We start from the raw sequence: 18472 nt of genomic DNA, 5'->3' as shown, positions 1-18472 counted from the left end.
TTTATGATTGTGATAATCTAATCAATGGAGAATAAATCTATGCTTCATCTAGAAATGTTGACATTTTCGAACGATTGTCTAAATGTGAGCCATTTTTCAATTTAGAGGGCACAGCATCCTTAGAACAAGGCTAGCCGACCCTTGATGCCCCAGGGCTGCACTTTTCACCCACAATAGATAGCTCCCATGGCACCGGTCCTGGTAGTTGACAACGGTGCTGCCCAAGATCTCAGTTCAGGCAGAGAGTCACAATGTTTTGACTGCTTCTGTTTGGAGATTACAAGAATCGAGTTTAGTCAGCTTGAATACCAAACTGTTCTATTTGGCTCCAATCCAAAGAGTTATAGAAATATTGCAAAATACTTAGAGCAGAAGTCTAAACGTTGGGGGTCGAGGCCTACAACAAAAAGACCCTGATTGCAATCCATGAACCACAGACCCAGAGCTCGAACCCAAAAGCTATTTTCTTGAATGCATCTGGTTTGGACTAAATACTTCAGGCATTCTCTGTTCAATATAGTTACATCCAAGATGTTTAATAACGTATTTTCCATTTGAGAGAACTAACCATGGGTGGAGATTGAATGATTGTGTTTGTTGTATCTATGTTGTACCATATGTGACTCAACCTTCCCATCACCCTCTATAAGCTGGGAATTGACTTCTTGACCAACCCACGCCCAAAATTGATGGACATTATTGAAGCCAAACTTTAAATTTAGGATCAAGTCGCTAGCAAAATTAAAGTAGGCCATATCGACCTGTTGTTTTGCCCTGCAGAGAGGAATTGGACACGCAGGCCTGCTGTCCATAACATGCCTTCATAGCCAATCCTGTTGTGGTGGTGACTATGCTGGTCCTGGTGAAAAACACAGTGTGCTTGAACATACTTGAACTTGAGGGTGGTGGGTTGCATAACATATGCCCTGGAGCTATCCAGCGATGCATAGTGAGTTAGTCCCATTAGCAAAATTGTTATCTTTACAGTTTATGACTATGGTGCAAACTATCCGGCAAAAACTACACATATTCATACAAGTTCCTAAGACTTGTTCGCATACACTCAAACGCATTACCTCCATCTCTTTACTACAAAGTAGTTGAAAGAACAATGTCAAGAAGCACCCCTTGTGCACCCGGAAACAGACAATACTCAGATCAGCACAGGGAAGCTCCTCCTCCTTTTCTTATGCAGTTCTCATTACACCCCACTGTATGCCGGCTTCTGAAGCGCCTCATTACCCACAGGAAATGCGCCCAGATAGCACGCATCTCACATGAATGCTCGGCCTAATGCTGCCGCCATTGCTGCGTGCTTGCGCGTTTGTGAATGTGTGGGAGCGTGGCATAAGTTATAACCCACTGCCTAACGCCCTCCTATTCAAAATGGCTGTTGCACTACTCTTGCCTCCCCTCCGGCTCGGCCTCACTCTTGAGGCACTTGGGGAATGCCAATGGGTATTGGCTGGAAGGTGTGCAAGTAAACAGATGGTCAGAGATGGGAATAGACAGTTCTGGCTGTCACAACACTTGAATGTGAAGGCCAAGCTACCTGCCTACCCAGTATGCGCATCACCCACCAGACTGTCCATACTACTGTTCCTCTATGACTGGCCTCCTTTAATTTACTACTTCTACTGGGAGGACCGTGGATAGGTATTTATTGAACAAGTTCTTTGTGAGGGAATATTCCTTAGGTCTGGTAAAAATATAAGAAACATGCACGTCGTAACCCATTTCCCACTCTAAAAGTTCCTGTATGAGTTCCACCTAATCTACCTGCTCCCCCCCCCCCCCCCCCCCCCAAACAAAACCCACCAGGAACCTCGGCCAACATTGTCCTTAAATAAAAGCCAACTCCCTAGGGCTTCCTAATCTTCGAATCCACAATTCCAGGAGTGAGAAGAGGTTTCTGAACCGGGCAATTTCATGAAATGATTCGATACAAATTCACACCACAGATCTGATGGTGACACGCGGACCACTACCGCAGGATAAAGCTGTCCTCCAGGCTCAACGCTGCCAGCACACCGGCCTCACCGCAATCTAATCAGTGATCAGTAGAAACATGCCAGCGGGCCCCCGCCCACGCCAAAGGCCCTCTCTGTGCCAGCAGCACCACTGCCCACGGCCCGTGCACTCACCATGCCCCCCTCGCGTCAGGAACGGCGTCCGGTTGATGGCGATGGGCACCGTGCCATGCTTGTTGTGAAAATGGTGTACGTGGTGGGTGGTGCTGAGGCTGGAGGAGACCCGCGCCGCCTCGACCACGCCGGCTGGCCCCAACAGGACGAGGGGGAAGAGGGCCCTCAGCCAGCGCGAGAGGCCCGCCCCGGGCCGGCCGGCGCCCCCTAGCACCGCTGCCCTCCGCAAGAACATGGCTGGCAGCAGGATGTAGGTGCAGGTCTCCCGGGGCTCCATCGGCGTCAAACCCCCGAATCGTCCATGTTTGTTCCCAGGGGGCTCCCCAGTATCTCCAGAATAGGGGGTGCAGAGGAAAAAAAGTTCCCAGCCTTCAAGACGCAGTTGTGAAGCAATCCGTCAATGTTGCGGTGGTTTCCACTGAGCAAGCTTCATCAAGACGGATGCGTGGAGGAAGCCAATGTAATGTAGGTGTCAGCCCCACGACTACCTCTCTCCTCCTGTGAAAACGGAAAAATCCAATCAATCTACAGAGGAGTTCAACGAGGTGCTCTTCCTCAGGAACGATGTGGGTGGGTGTAAACCCCACTACCTTATAGCCCCCCCTTCTGTCCCGTGAAGGTGTAAAATGAAGAGCTAGCCCAAATTGAAGGAAGATGTTATGCTCCAAGGGCAAAAGGCACAGCGAGAGAGGAACAACGCGCTCCCCCTCTCCATCACAACATGCAGGACACCACCAACGGGAAGACTTCGGCGACTCTAGGCCCACTGCCAGGTGACTTGGATACCCCGTCAATACCCCGTGCCGTCACAATGCAGGGCAGTGGGCTACCCGCTTCAGCACCATAAACGCCGAGTCAGGGGGCTCACAGGCGCATCCACGTTCAAGAACCGGGAGCATTGATGATTCTAAAAAACATAGACCAAAATAAATAAATTTCAAAAACAATTCGAGGAGCCCTGAAAATTGATTTCACCCAAAAAATCCAAAGCACAAAATGCACAGATAGTTTCAAGACCCTGGAGAGTCCATTTCAGCTTCCGTTGAAAAATATCCACAAAAAACAGAACATCCCAGGTCAGTTTCGGAACACTGGCTAGACCGATTTAGTCCCAACAGGCAAGCGGCATCAGCACTCCGGACCGACGTCCAGTTGCAGGACAGTCTGCTGGATTCAGACTTGAATCAGGACCACGGACAGTGGACTCCATTTCCCACTAGGACGCGGACAGCTCGGTCCAGCCCTTGAAGACGTCCGGGTGCAAGACCTTGAGCAGCGCAGCGCGAGCCCCCGACGCCCGTCGCTTCAGGACCCTGGACAGCGCGTGCTTCGGCCGCGCGGGCGGGCGGCTCTCCCTTGAGCGCCGGGCGCGCGCTGTTCTCTATCTTGCAGAAAAATCCAACGGATGGAGGACGGAGAGCCGAGCTAGCAAGGTAGAAAAGAAGGGGGCGGAGGGCTGTGGGTGGCAGGCGATAGAAATGCCCAAGCAGAAGAAGGGCAGCGGAGTCCAGCGAAGGGGGAGAGGGGCACCCAGCCTTCCCTTGGAAAAGACGGAACGTGGGAAAAATCCAAGCAGGTGGGGAGAAGGCAGTGGCTGCACCGGAATCACTGGAGTGCTGCAGCGAGGACGAAAAAAAAAGGAGAGAGGGGCTGGCGGGAGCTCCAGGAGGGAGGGAGGAGGGATGGAGGGAGAGAGCAGCGTGAATCTCTCCGAATCTAATGAAAGCCCTTCCTGAGCCTGATGTATTGCACCTGGCAGTCACTTGGTCTGCTCTGAGGAGCTATTGAATAATTGAAAGGGTCTGATGGGGGGGGGGGGGGGGGGGGGTTGGAGGGGGGCCTTCCCGGGGAAGTGTCTCTACATATGTACATTTCCAGGCGGACCTGCTCGGCTCCCCCTCTCTGGAGCAGCTTTAAGTGTTCCACTCTTGGTTGTGTGTCTTTCCTTCCCTTGTTTATTCGTTCCCTGTCCCTTGCGCTCTTTCCATGGCGGGCGTTTTTACGGCGATGGGGGGCGCTGTCCCTTCTGGTGACCAGAGAGAGCAGACACGAGGGCCAGAGATTGAGCGAGGAAAAAGGAGGGGTGAGAGGAAAAGAGACGGCAGGAGGGGAGAGAGAGAGAAACCGAAACTGTAAGAGGGAAGAAAGAAGGCTGAGAGAGAGGGAGAGAGAGAGAAAGCACAAGAGAGAGGGAGAGAGAGAGAAAGGGGACGGGGTGAAGGGGTAGCGGCGGGTCATGGAATGAGCCGAGAGGGCAAGAGGTAGACTTGGAAGAGGAAAGCAAAGGAGAGATAGGACGAGTAAAATGTATCAATAGAGGATTGAGAGATGTTGAGAGGACGGGAGGGAGAAAGGAAAGGAGGGGGCATCCGAAATGGAGAGGGGTGTGTGAGGACAACGGTGAGCGGGCGGCAGGGACGGGGAATGGAGGAGGTTGAGCTGGTCAGGGTGCGAGGAGAAGAAAGAGAGGGAAAGGCAGAGCGAGGAACCAAAGAGGAAATAGAGGGGAAACGTGAGAGGGGATGGCTGGGGCAGAGGGGTGAGGGCGGGCAGAAGAGAGGGAAGGTAGGGGGACATTTAAAAAAGAGTGAACGAGACTGATGAATGGGGGAGGAGCTGGGGAGGGAGTCTTATGGGTGACGAAGACGCGAAGGACAGATAGGAAAGAGGACGAGAGAAGAGAGCCGACGGTGGGCAGAGGAGTGAAGACAGGCAGGAAAGGATCGCCAGGGAAAGAAGAGAGGACAGCAAAGGGAGGGGACGAGATTAATGAACAGAGGCCATTGGGGGTAAGAATAAACTGTTGGCGAAGTGTAAGCTTACAAGAGAGGCGGAAAGGAGTGCGGGGGAGATGACGAGGTTTACTCATAGGGGGCGCCGCACCAGGCAAAACATTCGTAAACCAAATCCACCTGGGTAGATCCAGTCAGAAGGGACACCTGCTTTCTGGGTGCGGCAAAGGAAGTTACGGCGTGGAAGGGTGCAGAAAGAGGCGCGTGCATCTTTCTGAAGATTTATCAATATCAAACACACCATATGTAAAGCTGTCACCGTGCCTCTAAGCGCTGTTAACAACAATCGCTACAATAAGCCGACTAACAAAACGCTAAATGTATTGGCTCCCGGACACACTTTCCCAGCGATTCGACCCAGTGATAAGCAGATCTCTCCAGGAAAACCTTAACCCGCTCAGCTACCTCATCAGCGCGCATTCAGGCTGCCCCGCGCACCCCGTGCCACCCACCCTCTCAGGCGCGAGGCCAGCGAAGGGAAAGAGAGCCATCGAAAGCAATACGTCTTGCTTGGCGGGGAAGGGGGTGTTTAGTGCCCGCTTGAGGGGGACATAAATTAACATTTTGCGCGCCGGATGCTGTAGGGACAGGTTGGGGAGGAGGGAGCATGTCTTAATGGGCGATGACGGCCTGAGGCACGGTCTGCCTCTGCAGAGAGGGATGGCTCTGCCACCTTATTCGCTGACCCGACTGGGACGTTTATAAAAGGCAACGAGGCAGAACCTGACAGTAAACCCCCAGAGAAGGGTCTATGGCAGGGCTGCAGCGACGCCTGCTGCCGCAGCCGGGTATTGACTTCATACTTTTCGATGAGTGCAGCATCGCCCGTTGCCTTGCCCTGGAAGTCCCTTAAAGGACTATAAAACGGCTCAACTACCACCTGCTGCTAGATCCTGGGAGAGCTTAATAAAATTTATATTGGAGGTAGCAACAGCATCTGCTGCCATCATCAAAAAATAAAAATGATTCCCGGACGCCTGCAGCGCCACCTGCCGTCGGAGCCTGGAATTATCGGAATATCTTTTCCACTGCATGGTGCCTGGAAGAATCTAAAAATGCCTACAATTTATTTGTAGCACTGCCGGGTGTGCAGCAAGACGCAGCGGGAGAGGAAAGTAACTAGAGAGGACTGCAGCGCCACCTGTTGACGGAAGATAATCACGACAATAGGACGCCTGGAGCGCCTCCTACCGTCAGAGTCTGAGAGAGCCCAGAGATAGTTACAGAAAAGCTAAGGTGACCAGGTGTCCCCGTTTTGCCAGGATGGTCCCGGTTTTTAACCAGCTGTCCCAGCAGATTTCAAGAAATTTAGCTCATGTCCCTGTTTTTAGAGAGGGTCGACTAAAAACGGTGGGAGGTGTTTTCTATATTTTACAAAACAGGGATAGTTAGCAGTTGTTTCAAGAAAGCAATTTAATTAACAGGCAAGCTACTGGGTTTAAACATTGCATTTTAATTAGGTTCTTACTGCCTGTTCTGTAATTCTCTGCTGAGGATCGCTCTCTCATCGCTTGAAGTAAAATTGTAGTCCTTCTTCTATTTTTGTGAAATGTCCTCGTTTTTGGCTTTAAAATTCTGGTCACCCTAGAAAAGCGGCAAAACCATCTCCTCCCACGGCCAGAGAAAGTCCAAGATTGACCTTAGGAGTGCGGCCACGGAATCAGCTACCAAAGTTTGGGAGGGCCTAACCGCGCCAGTCAGAGCGTGATTTAGCACCGCCTGCAGTCTGAGCCTGGAACACCTCAACAGTATCCTGGTGGACCTGTAGTATCACCGTTCGCAAGAGATATGTAGAGCCAAACACAACTACAGGAGGCCCGCGGCACACCCCGAAATATACCGCAGCGCCACCTGCTGTAAGAGGCCGAGAAGGCCAAACATAACTACAGAAGGTCTGCAGCAGCCAGCGGCTGGCAACCGAAAATGACCGTAAGCGGGATGCAGCGTCATCTGCTGTAGGAGTTAGAGAGATCATAAAAATGACCGTAAGCGGGATGCAGCGTCATCTGCTGTAGGAGTTAAGAGATCATAAAAATGACCGTGCCACCACCTGCTACAGAATCGGACGTCGATATTTGAAGTGTGTGAAGAGCCACCTGCTGCTAGAAACTAGTAATGGCGAGGATGGCCGCAGTATCCGTTTCTGCAAAATAGTAGAAGAACGCAAAAACAACTGTAAGCCCAAGGGAGCAAAAGCAGCTGCAGGAGGGCACCTGTGCCAACTAGTCATATAAGAACCTAAAATAATTTTGTGGGGCGGCTACTGATAAAATGACCATAAGAGAACAACTGCTGCTGATGGAACTATATCACCCCTGATTCTTGAGTCCGGGAGACCCTAAATTGAAAAACACGAGGCTGCAGCACCACCTGCTGCCAGAGCTAGGGATTGCCGTCCCTTTCTTACAGGAGGATTGCAACACCACCTGCTGTCAGAACCTGGGATTGCCGTCCCTTTCTTACAGGAGGATTGCAGCACCACCTGCTGCCAGAGCTAGGGATTGCTGAAGCTTTATTGTAGGAAGATTGCAGCACCACCTGCTGCCAGACCCTGGGAATGCTGAAGCTTTCTTGCAGGAGGATTGCAGCACCACCTGCTTCCAGAGCTAGGGATTGCCGAAGCTTTCTTGCAGGAGGATTGCAGCACCACCTGCTGCCAGAGCCCGGGATTGCCTTAACTGTCTTACAGGAGGATTGCAGCACCGCCTGCTGCCAGATCCTGGGATTGCTGAAGCTTTCTTGCAGGAGGACTGCAGCACCACCTGCTGCCAGAGCTAGGGATTGCTGAAGCTTTCTTGCAGGAGGATTGCAGCACCGCCTGCTGCCAGAGCCTGAGATTGCTGAAGCTTTCTTGCAGGAGGATTGCAGCACCACCTGCTGCCAGACCCTGGGAATGCCGAAGCTTTCTTGCAGGAAGATTGCAGCACCACCTGCTGCCAGACCCTGGGAATGCCGAAGCTTTCTTGCAGAAAGATTGCAGCACCACCTGCTGCCACAGCCTGGGATTGCCTCAACTGTCTTACAGGAGGATTGCAGCACCACCCACTGCCAGAGCTAGGGATTGCTGAAGCTTTCTTGCAGGAGGATTGCAGCACTGCCTGCTGCCAGAGCCTAAGATTGCTGAAGCTTTCTTGCAGGAGGATTGCAGCACCACCTGCTGCCAGAGCTAGGGATTGCTGAAGCTTCATTGCAGGTAGATTGCAGCACCACCTGCTGCCAGAGCCTGGGAATGCCAAAGCTTTCTTGCAGGAGGATTGCAGCACCACCTGCTGCCAGAGCTAGGGATTGCCGAATCTTTCTTGCAGGAGGATTGCAGCACCACCTGCTGCCAGAGCTAGGGATTGCCGTCCCTTTCTTACAGGAGGATTGCAGCACCACCCGCTGCCAGAGCTAGGGATTGCCATCCCTTTCTTACAGGAGGATTGCAGCACCACCCGCTGCCAGTGCCAGTGGTTGTCGAAGCTTTCTCATAGTAGGATTGCAGCACCACCTGCTGCCAGAGCCTGGGATTGCTGAAGCTTCATTACAGGATGATTGCAGCACCACCTGCTGCCAGAGCTAAGGATTGCCGTCCCTTCCTTACAGGAGGATTGCAGCACCACCCGCTGCCAGTGCCAGTGATTGTCGAAGCTTTCTTATAGTAGGATTGCAGCACCACCTGCTGCCAGAGCCTGGGATTGCTGAAGCTTTCCTGCAGGAGGATTGCAGCACCACCTGCTGCCAGAGCCTGGGATTGGTGAAGCTTTCTTGCAGGAGGATTGCAGCACCACCTGCTGCCAGAGCTAGGGATTGCCGTCCCTTTCTTACAGGAGGATTGCAGCACCACCCGTTGCCAGTGCCAGTGATTGTCGAAGCTTTCTTATAGAAGGATTGCAGCATCAACTCCTGCCAGGGCCCGGTAGTGCTTACAGGAGCCCAACATCACCACTGTGGAAGAACCTTAAAATGACCACAGGCGGGCACCAGCACTGTAGACTGCCTGTGCCTGGCTATTAGAGGGTATAAATACAACTTGCTGCTAGTGCCAAATTTGCTTAAGATGACTATAGAGGGTTGCAGTGTCTCCTACTACACAAGCCTGGGTGATCCCCAAAGTGATGAAAGCACAGTCTGGAAACACTGATAAAGGACTACAGCAGACCTGCAGAATAGTCTGCTCCTAGAACCTGCATGACCCAGAAGAAACACTATAGCTCACCTGAAAGCAGAGTATTGGTACATCCATAGGAGGTCTCTAGCCACTTAAAGCTACATTCTTGAAGACCCAAAGGGGGAGGACTATGGTGCTGGGGTCAACAAGAGCCCAGAGAAACCCTCTGTATCATAACGACTATGCCACCCACCGCCTGACCTTAAAAAAGCATGACTGAGCCTGAAAACCCCACATGCTGTTGGAGCTAGATAAACCTAATTGAGTACTACAGAATGGCTGGAGAGCTTCTAGCTGCCTGATAGGTGAGAGTAGGGTGACCACCTCACTCCAAGCCATTACAGACCAGGGCCATTTGGCTCACCATTGGTGGGGCTGGAAGACCTTAAAAGGCTTAACATCTCAGAGTTGCAGGGCATTAAAGATATAAATATGCATAGTAGCTGCCATGTTACAAGTTAAGTACAAAAAACAGACAGAAAGACTTTAAACACATCTTTCATTAGTACATTATAATTAAGGCTCCCAGTTTTCTGTTTAAACTGAGTTTTGCATATGAATACCGATGGAAAAATATGTTTCCTTCTACTGTATTTATAAATAGAAACAGAAAAAAATCCAATAAATACATTCATTTTGCTGCTGTCTACAAGGAAAAGACTAGCCTGTCCGATTGTAAGCGGGGAGAGGGCTTATCGGATTTCAGCTGAGCCCCTAACAAAGGTCGAAATTAAGGGCCCATCAGGCCTCCTTTTGTTTAAGTATCCTGGCTGGGAGCTATGAGGGGGGCAATGGGGGAGGTGGGGAGGCACACACCTGAAAGCAATTGAGAGAAAATAAATGCACAAAGCTTATAACTTCACAGGTACCTACGAGAGGCATGCTTTTGCCTTTGTTCAGTCCCTGGATCCAAGAGATATGCATGCATGGTAGGAAGGTTAGATGTGTTGGTTTGTCTCAGTTTTTACACAAATACCAATTTAAATACTATTATTTTATTTCTTTTATTGCGCTGTAGCACCACTAATCCAAATGCAGGGTGTCAGAGAACTTTACATCACACATTAATGATTGACGAGAAATCATATGTGTGTAAATCAATGTGTAGGATGTTACATAAGACAGTGAGGGTTACAAAGTTCTTCATAGCTCACTCAGCTATATTAGAAGGATTGTCAATTATTAGCTGCAAGTAACAAAAGGATCTCTTTGTTAAAAACAGTAATCCTTTTACCCATCTACATAAATCTACATAAACCTATACTAACCAAGCGTGCATTGCCTATTCAAATAAATGTGAAAAAATACCAGCTGCAGTGTGTTTTTTTGCTTGCGACAAAATAAATGTGGTTGAATATAGATAAAAGGACCAAAAATAAATATGGATTAAAATAGACGGAAATGTTAAAAAAAAATAACATAAAACCAGGAGCCCTAATTATAATTCTAGGATAAAAATAAAATGAGGGATAATCTAGACAAATAAGTTTAACTGTTTTACAGAAAGTCAGTGGGGATGAACATTTAATATAAAAAGCATATGGGAAGTTTCTGGCATGTGAAAGAAAATTACAAAGGCCCCTACTGGGCAAGGAGGAAAGTCAGGCAAACCTTAACTGGACCTGTACAATTTAATTCTGTATGTTCAGCCCAGATGTAAATGTCCCTGTGTCCTAGCAAGAGTCTGTTTTTATTCCCTATCTGTTTATCCACCACCACATGTTGCTTGTGCACACGGTATAGTGTACATCTCTGGCTTTAAATGTTGAATCTTCAAAATATTTTGCCCATTGATTCTTGACTGGCCAAGCCAATATTTTACAATGGAGGGGCAGCCACAAGCAGTTGATTGCACAGATCAGGGGTGGGGGCAGAGGGTGGGAGGGGGAGCCAGGAGAGGGTGTAAAGAATAACAAAAAATACCTCCTCTCTGCGTGCCGCCGCTCTCTCCATCATCGTCTCTGGAACAAATCGCCCAGGAAGCATCAAGGCTCCCCTGAGCCAATCACAATGCTGCAATGCAATGTTGTAATTGGTCTGAGCACCGTAGTTCGGTGTTCACGCTGAGAATGTTCTCCATCCAGGCTGTAATGCAGCCTGGGTGGTGAACATGCAAAGTGCACTTGAATGTTTGGCCGGCCGCAGATGGCCGACCTAACATTCATGCGCACTTTAGGGAGTGCAAACCACTCCTCCCCTCCCCTCCCCTGGTCTGTCAGCAGAGCAGCACTGCCCATCCTGCCCACAAAGCTACCACCACAAGGAAAAAATAAAATGATTATAACTTAGAGTTATTATCATTTTATTTTTCCTTTGGTGACACTGCTTCAAAGCAATGGGGGGACGCTCCTCTGCCTTAGCGGAAGACCTGCCACTGACCGCCACTGGTCTGAATCGACCTCCTTGCTATGTCTTGGCATAGCTAAATATATGCTGGGATCTACAGATTAGTTTCAAGAAAGATGTGACCTTGTAGTCCTCTGTGGGACCTGCAAATTGATGGTCCTAATGACGTGGAGGCCCGTCTTATCTTCTGTCCAGCTGGGACTAAGTTTGGTGCAGCTTTGAAGACAACTCTCTGCATGCTGAAGCGATGACTGAAGAATCCAGGAGTACCCCAGCATAAGGATCCATACAGGAGCCAAGGATAGCCTTCGTGCCCTGTCCGAGTGAGAACTGAGAGGAGAGAAAAACCTCCAAGAACCCAGAAGACCACAAAAAGAACTTCACTGACATTCAAGACAATTCAGGTGTGCACACACCAATTAGTGATGTAGCCCAGTGGACTTGCAGATCACTATCCATTAGAAAGAAACTACCCAGCACCATCTGGAATACCAAACCTCTGTCACAGTACTACCTGTTGGTGTTCAAGTTGGCTGGTGGCCTGGGGTTGACCTACCTTTACGGGCGGTCAGGGAGGGAGTTCACAGGCAAAAAAGGGCTCTGGACGTCAGGGCCTCTTTTAGCTCACTGCTCCATGCCCTTTGCGCCTAGAGCCCTGGGATCACTATTTCTCTTTAAAGATTCCCAAGTACAGCTTGACATAAGTGACTGACCTAACGTGGATAAAATACCTGGGATAGCTAAATATTGAGACTGTGCTTGGCCCATTTTTAGATAGGGGCGCATGTAGATTCAGTAACCGGGGGACACAGAAGAGTCCACTCATGACCCGAAAGTTATCCGCTACTCGCCCTTCAAATTCACCTGGGTTATCCAACTTTAACCATGGAGTCTAGGGAGGCTCAGGAGGGGTCAGTTATAAATTATTCTGAACCCCACTACCCATTTTCACAGTTAGCAACCTCACTGATCTTTTTTCCATGCCCAGAGCCAGGACCTCTGCCAGCTGAGCTGCTTACACTTGGAGAGAACCCAAACCTGTTGGGGTAGACCAAGCTAAAACGTCCAACCCTCAGACATGTAACAATAACACAGCGGTTTCTACAAAGTCCTAGGCTCCTCTGAGAGTGGCTCATATATGTAGCTCCTGCTCATTCCTGTGAACGGCATAAGAAGGAATACAAAAGAAATGAGCCTGTTGGCTAATAACTCTTTGACCGTGAGTGACTGGCACGAATACATTCTGCATTAACGAAAAAACCTTTAATTGAAGACACATCTGTGCTACATGTGACAACAATTGAGTTTTATTGCACTTGAGTCAACCTTTGAACCACCTCCTAGTGTAAGTCAGCGGAGAGTAAGGTATCTATCGGCTTTTCGGCTAACCATTGCAAGAGTATCAAAGTCCCTGGAGCAAGTAGAGGAAACTGTGAGGAGAATCAACACCAAAGATTGGCACTGCCCAGCAAACCTACCTGTACCAGCACCAGCACAAAGAGAAAGCCACTCTTGCATGTCTGAGTTGGCATCCGGAATTGTCAACTCACAAAATATTTCCTTTCTATTGTATTTCGCATATTACTCACCCACAATAAAGAGAGAGTAGACCCCGTCTAACTATAACGAACACTAAAAAATGACTCGATGTCACCAGTGGACAGATTTTTTCAATGCCTGCTTCCCTTTAACACCGAATGCATTGTGGGAGCTGTGGTCTTGGTTCTCATCAATTGAGCTCAAAGAACATACCTGAAAATAATGCTTTATGGAACGAAGATGAAATGAAATGGAGGACTTCGGCATCGTGTCGCTGGTGACAAGCAATCATCCGATTACCATGAGAACACACTTAGATGAAATCTTCATGCAAAACCTGTATGCAGGGACAAACATGTGCACATCTGACTCAAAAGAAGTGCCCTCTGGTGCCAAAGTTGGTGGCCTAATACTTCTCTTCGACAATGTTTTTTTCCCATTTTTTAAAATCCTTTTCTATTTTTTGTCATCCTTGAGTTTCTAAACTATGTCTACAGGTTACAGTAATTCAAAGCAAACCGGAAACTTTCATTGCACCAATAAGAATTATATTTTCCTATGATATGCATTAAAATTAAAAGGGTTTGTGTATATGGGTACACCTGCCTACTACGAAGTACCCATATTATTCGAATACAATTATATGTGAAGCTTATTTTTTTCATTTGTATGTTTTTATTGCAGGCATATGGCTGTCACATTAAAGTGGCATTTATTTTTGTCTTCTTTTTATGTGTGTGCCATATGATTGAAAAATAAAAATAACCACTTCACAAATTCACCAAGACTGGAGATGCTGGCTTTGCTACAGCTTGTAAAGTTGTTTGCTAGCTAGAAGACTTGTCTCACTTGTTGTGCTCCTTCTGTTTGTCAGTATGTTTTTTGGGTGTTGTCATTTGTTTGTTACTGAAATTGTGTTCTAGTGACTGATTTAAGTGCCAAGCAGGAGTTGATTTAGCGCCATGAAGCCTCTCAGCAGTTTCAGGGAGCCAGAGCTGGAGGAAGGGCTATAGATAGGACTCTGAATGTTAGGTGGCCATGGGAAGGCGGCAGGGTTGACTATATTATGTGTCAAGAAAAGGCCACTTTATGATGCATCACAGTGCAACACATTTTTTGGCAGTTCTATTTCACAATTTTGTAATTTTAAAAGCCTAGGCAAATATTTCACCTCATTAGTACCAGTTTAACACCTAAATACAGCAATCGCCAAGTGAAAGGTAGCCAGTTAACCTTTGACTAAGGGTTTGCCACTCGCACCACAGATTATGTTTTTTCGGCAGCTTTTCAACCATTTGAGCAAGAAGCAATGTTTTTGTTCAAACCTCTAAATTATGCAGAAGATAAAGGAATGTGTGGTTAGCGCAGTAAATCCCTGATATTGCTAAAAACCCACCGCTGAAGTCCACTGGCCCCAGCTGATGTTAGGCTGCAGTGCTGGCTTCAGCAGAGTTTGTTAGAGAGGACAATGGAAGGCCTCCAGCACCTCCAAGTGTCAGAGCCTGGAAGACAGAACTCGGACAGGACTGCAGTCCACACCTTTGAACAGGCAAATTGAGGGTCTCATTAGGATGCGACAACAACCTCTTCCGGGCCTAGGGGAGTCTGACCGGAGGCTTTTACTAACTTCACATGCATCCAGCGCCTCCAGCAGTGAGCAGTGTGTTAGCCCCACCAGGTATGGAACAACAGCATCAGCGTGGTGACGAGCGCTGCAAGAGCATGGAAAAGGAAGGCTTAGCAAGGGCATGGGCCTGCCTGTTGCCAGTCTGAAGGATGAGGTGGGCATAGCAGTACCACTGCATGCCCTGCTGCCAGGGTCTACTCTGGGAAGGCTGGTGGCACTGAGTAGAAATACGTTGGGCTTGCTGGCCGAGCCTAGGAACCGTGGATGAGGGACTGCAGCTTAGCTGTAATGATCCCTGCTGCCAAAGGGCCTGCAAGCAAAAGACACATAGATGATGGACGGAATGCAGAGCAAGTCAAACATTCACCCCCCCGTCGAGAGATCTGGGTTAAATCCATTGTTCTTTTGCTCACCATGCCACTCCAGCTTGGACCCAGCCATGTGCAAGTCAGTCTTGACCCTGTGCCTCATGGGCCTGCGGCAGGAGGATATGGCACTGAACCAGCCAGGTGCCCCAAGTGGGACAAGAGAGACATCCCCATTGCACTTCAAAGGAGACCTTGCATGTAGATACACATGTATTTTCCTGTAACATCGACAAAGCCAAAATCATATCAAGATTTTTCAAAAACCAGCAGTGACCTATCTGGACATTTGGAATAGTCTGGCCACGTCAATGCCTGAGGCCAGAGCCTGTAAGAGGCAACTATAGGGCTGTGGGACCCCTGCTCTCAGGACCTGTAGGAGGCAGATAAGGGAGTAGATAAGGACAGTAGTGCATCATACGATATACTGCACGGCAGTAGTATTGCAGCCACTGCATCAACCCACCTATACATTGAAGTTAGGCACATTATTACTGTTCGCGACTCCATCTATTCTTACCTCCCAAGGTAACTGTATGGAGTTAAGAAGAGTAAATACTTACTTTATAACATAGTGGTAGATAAATGTGGCGGAAGTAGTATTATTTATGTCGATAGCATTGAATCTGAGATAACAACAGACAAGCAGCAGTACTGTGCAGTGCTTCATGCTTCTAGGGTTTCAGGACCGTGTACTCTCTTTCTGGCACCGTACTGAGCGAAGGGCTGAATAGGGGACATATAGGGACAGTGGTGCTACCCGCAGACGAAGCCTGAGACGCAGGGCACAATCAGGTCTGCTTCACCACTTGTTGCCAGAGCCTGGGAGACCAGCACTATGCTAGCGTTTCTGCACTGTGGGAGACCAGCACATACCTACTTCACAAATGCTTCACGTCCTGCTGTCAAAGTCCAGGAGAGAATAAATATTGAGACCATGTGCAGTCTGCTGTCACAGTCTGTGGGAAACAGAACCGGTTCAGTATCAGGTGTGATGATAAATGCTGGGCAGTAGTTGCCTCATCCTGCTAATCTTTAACTTTGCCCCAGAGCTTTCCCCCTATTCATTTTATCCTGGTGGTGTCTTCTTCCCTGATACCAACCAGGTGCAACCATGTAGTGTTCAAGAATCTAACTAGAGTAGTGATTAACTTCACTGGAATGGGGGTAGAGGACTGGCTGCAGAGCCGCAGTTTACGGAGGATGGGTATAGGCTTTCACTGTATTCCTGGAGGTTGAGACCTCTTGATCCGCCAACTTAAAATTCCATAGACTTTCTTATTGTATGATTGTTTCTTTCTTCTTTCACCCGCCTAATGTGGTTTGCCAAGTTTAAACATCCTTCCAAGCCTTATGTTAGGAGTTGATGGTTGTGAAGTTGGGTATATGCCACGGGAGGACCCACTTGCCTAAGTGACCTTTGCATGTATGTGCGTTATTTGTAGAGCCCAAACCTATTCACAAGGAAGATAAGCACTGTACAGGGCCAAAGGCAAGCATACAGCCAATGAGTGATGGGAGAGGTAGTGGGGTTCTGGAAGCAGGAGAGTATGGCTCCTGCATTGTGATGAAGTGTACTTTAAAGAGAAGGTCTTCAACTCTTTGCTAAATTGGAGTGGTGGTGGGATGGTCCCTAGGAGAACGGGGATGTTGTTCCACATACTGGGTGTACAGATATGAGAACACAATTTATGTAGATCTGGCTGTTTACGATAACATTTGTAAATGTGTTTTGTACCCACTTAAAGCACGACCAGAGCCTTAGCGTTATTGCACATTGATATATTTATGAAATTTACTGCATCTTGTGTTGTAAGTTGGAAATTTAGCCTGACTGTTCCAGAAAGGATAGTCTCCTTCTGAAGCTGGCATAACAAGGCGGGACTTAGTGAAGTTAGCCTTTTACCATAGAATGCTGCATCTATATTTTAAGGCCTAGTCATATTCTTCCTATGACTAGAGCCTAGCATCTGCTTTTTAGTTTCTACCTGGGGTGCATCATACATGCGGCGCAATTTACTTCATTGCGTTGGGCACACCTTTCAAAAGGTGCACCCAGCGCAATGAAGGGAAATGCACCATATTATGATGAATGCACTGCCCTCAGGGCAGCTGCAAACTCGTGCTGCTCTGGGGGCAGCGCATTCATGTGAAAAGTGGAGCAGCTGCTTTGAAGCTGCTCCATGTTCTCACAGTGCAGGCGGCAACCTGCCTGCACTTTGAAGGGGGATTAAAAATCTCCTTTCTGGGGGGTCCATGGGACTCTTTTTCCCCTCTCCAGAGGATTGCCATCAGGGGGCGCACTGATGCACCCACCACCTTTTAGGTGGCACACGGTCAATATGCCTCCTGACAGCTTCTTTGCCTCTGTGCCCGCGTCTGTAATACAGCACGGGTGCCGAGTCAAAGGGATTACTTCATTTGTATGGGGGTCGCCCCCATGCAAATGAGGGAACGCCCCCTGAAGATAGTGCTGGTGATTTATGTGCGCCAGCGCTATTGGTATTACAGATGGGGCAGCACAAGCATCTGCGGCCCCTTCTGTAATACCAAAGTGCCCCAGGGATGTGCAAGGTGGGCACAAATGCCCATTGAGCCCCCAGGGCACTGTGTGTAATACAGCCCCTGGAGGTCCTGATTGATCACATGTCGTATCTTCTGTTTATTGTATTGAGAAACGCTGTAGAAAGGTAGCATGAAAATATATATAGTATTTAGGGCCATATGTATCAAGGAACCATTTTGCGATTCTGTAATAGCGATTTTTAAGAAATCGCTATTTCAGAATCGCAAAATGGTATGTATCAAGAAAAGTGCAATTAGCGATTTCTTGATATTCCTTAATTGCAAATTCGCAAATTGCGAATTCGCAATTAAGGAATACTTTCCCATTCATTTCTATGGGCCAGGAGGCCCATAGGAAGGAATGGGAATTTTCTCTCAATTTGCGATTCGCAATTTGCTAATCGCAAATTGAGAATAATTTCAAGGGTGCAGGGGTGTCCAAAGGACACCCTGTTGCACCCCTGAAAGAAGCATAGGTGCACATGTGGTGCACATACATGCCCTAAGGGCATGTATGTGCGTCACATGGCACTTTGAAAATTGCAAAAATTTGCATTTTTCAAGGAATTCGCAACTTACCACCAACTAGAAGTTGGTGGTAATTTGCGATTTCTTAAGGCCATTTGGCAAATTGTTTTTGCCTTTTTACATTGCATTGAAGGAATCGCAAAATTTGCGATTCCTTAAATGCAATCGCAAAATAAGGAATTGCAAATTTTGCAATTCCTTATTTTGCATCGGAATTTCCTTCATACATATCATTTTGCGAATTCGCATTTGCAAAGGCCGAAATTCTGAGAATTTCAGCCTTTGCGAATGCGAATTTCAATTATACATATGGCCCTTAGTAATACATGCTCCAACTGATCAGACGGTACAGTGCTGGTCAGCTGTAATGCCAAATTGCACTTAGAATACTTTTTATACTTGCCAGCTGTTTTTGT

At 48.2% G+C, this 18472-nt stretch overlaps 1 protein-coding gene across 10 annotated transcripts in view; it reads right to left on the bottom strand.

The window, feature by feature from the left end:
* The window catches only part of NRXN2 (neurexin 2), a 2155080-nt gene that overhangs the window by 571535 nt on the left and 1565073 nt on the right, over nucleotides 1–18472 (bottom strand). Inside the window, exon 1 of one of the 10 annotated variants that reach the window (XM_078660770.1) lies at nucleotides 2145–3348. The exons of the other annotated variants lie outside the window; for them this stretch is intronic. Coding sequence (XP_078516896.1) covers nucleotides 2145–2421 — 277 coding nt within the window. The 5' untranslated portion in view covers nucleotides 2422–3348. Of the gene's footprint in view, nucleotides 1–2144; nucleotides 3349–18472 lie in introns of those variants that run through there. 10 annotated transcript variants of the gene reach the window in all.

This window comes from Lissotriton helveticus, chromosome 9, assembly GCF_964261635.1.
Source record: "Lissotriton helveticus chromosome 9, aLisHel1.1, whole genome shotgun sequence".
NCBI lineage: Eukaryota > Metazoa > Chordata > Amphibia > Caudata > Salamandridae > Lissotriton > Lissotriton helveticus.
Note: the sequence above shows the minus strand (reverse complement) of the source record. Positions and strands in the feature narration are given on the sequence as shown.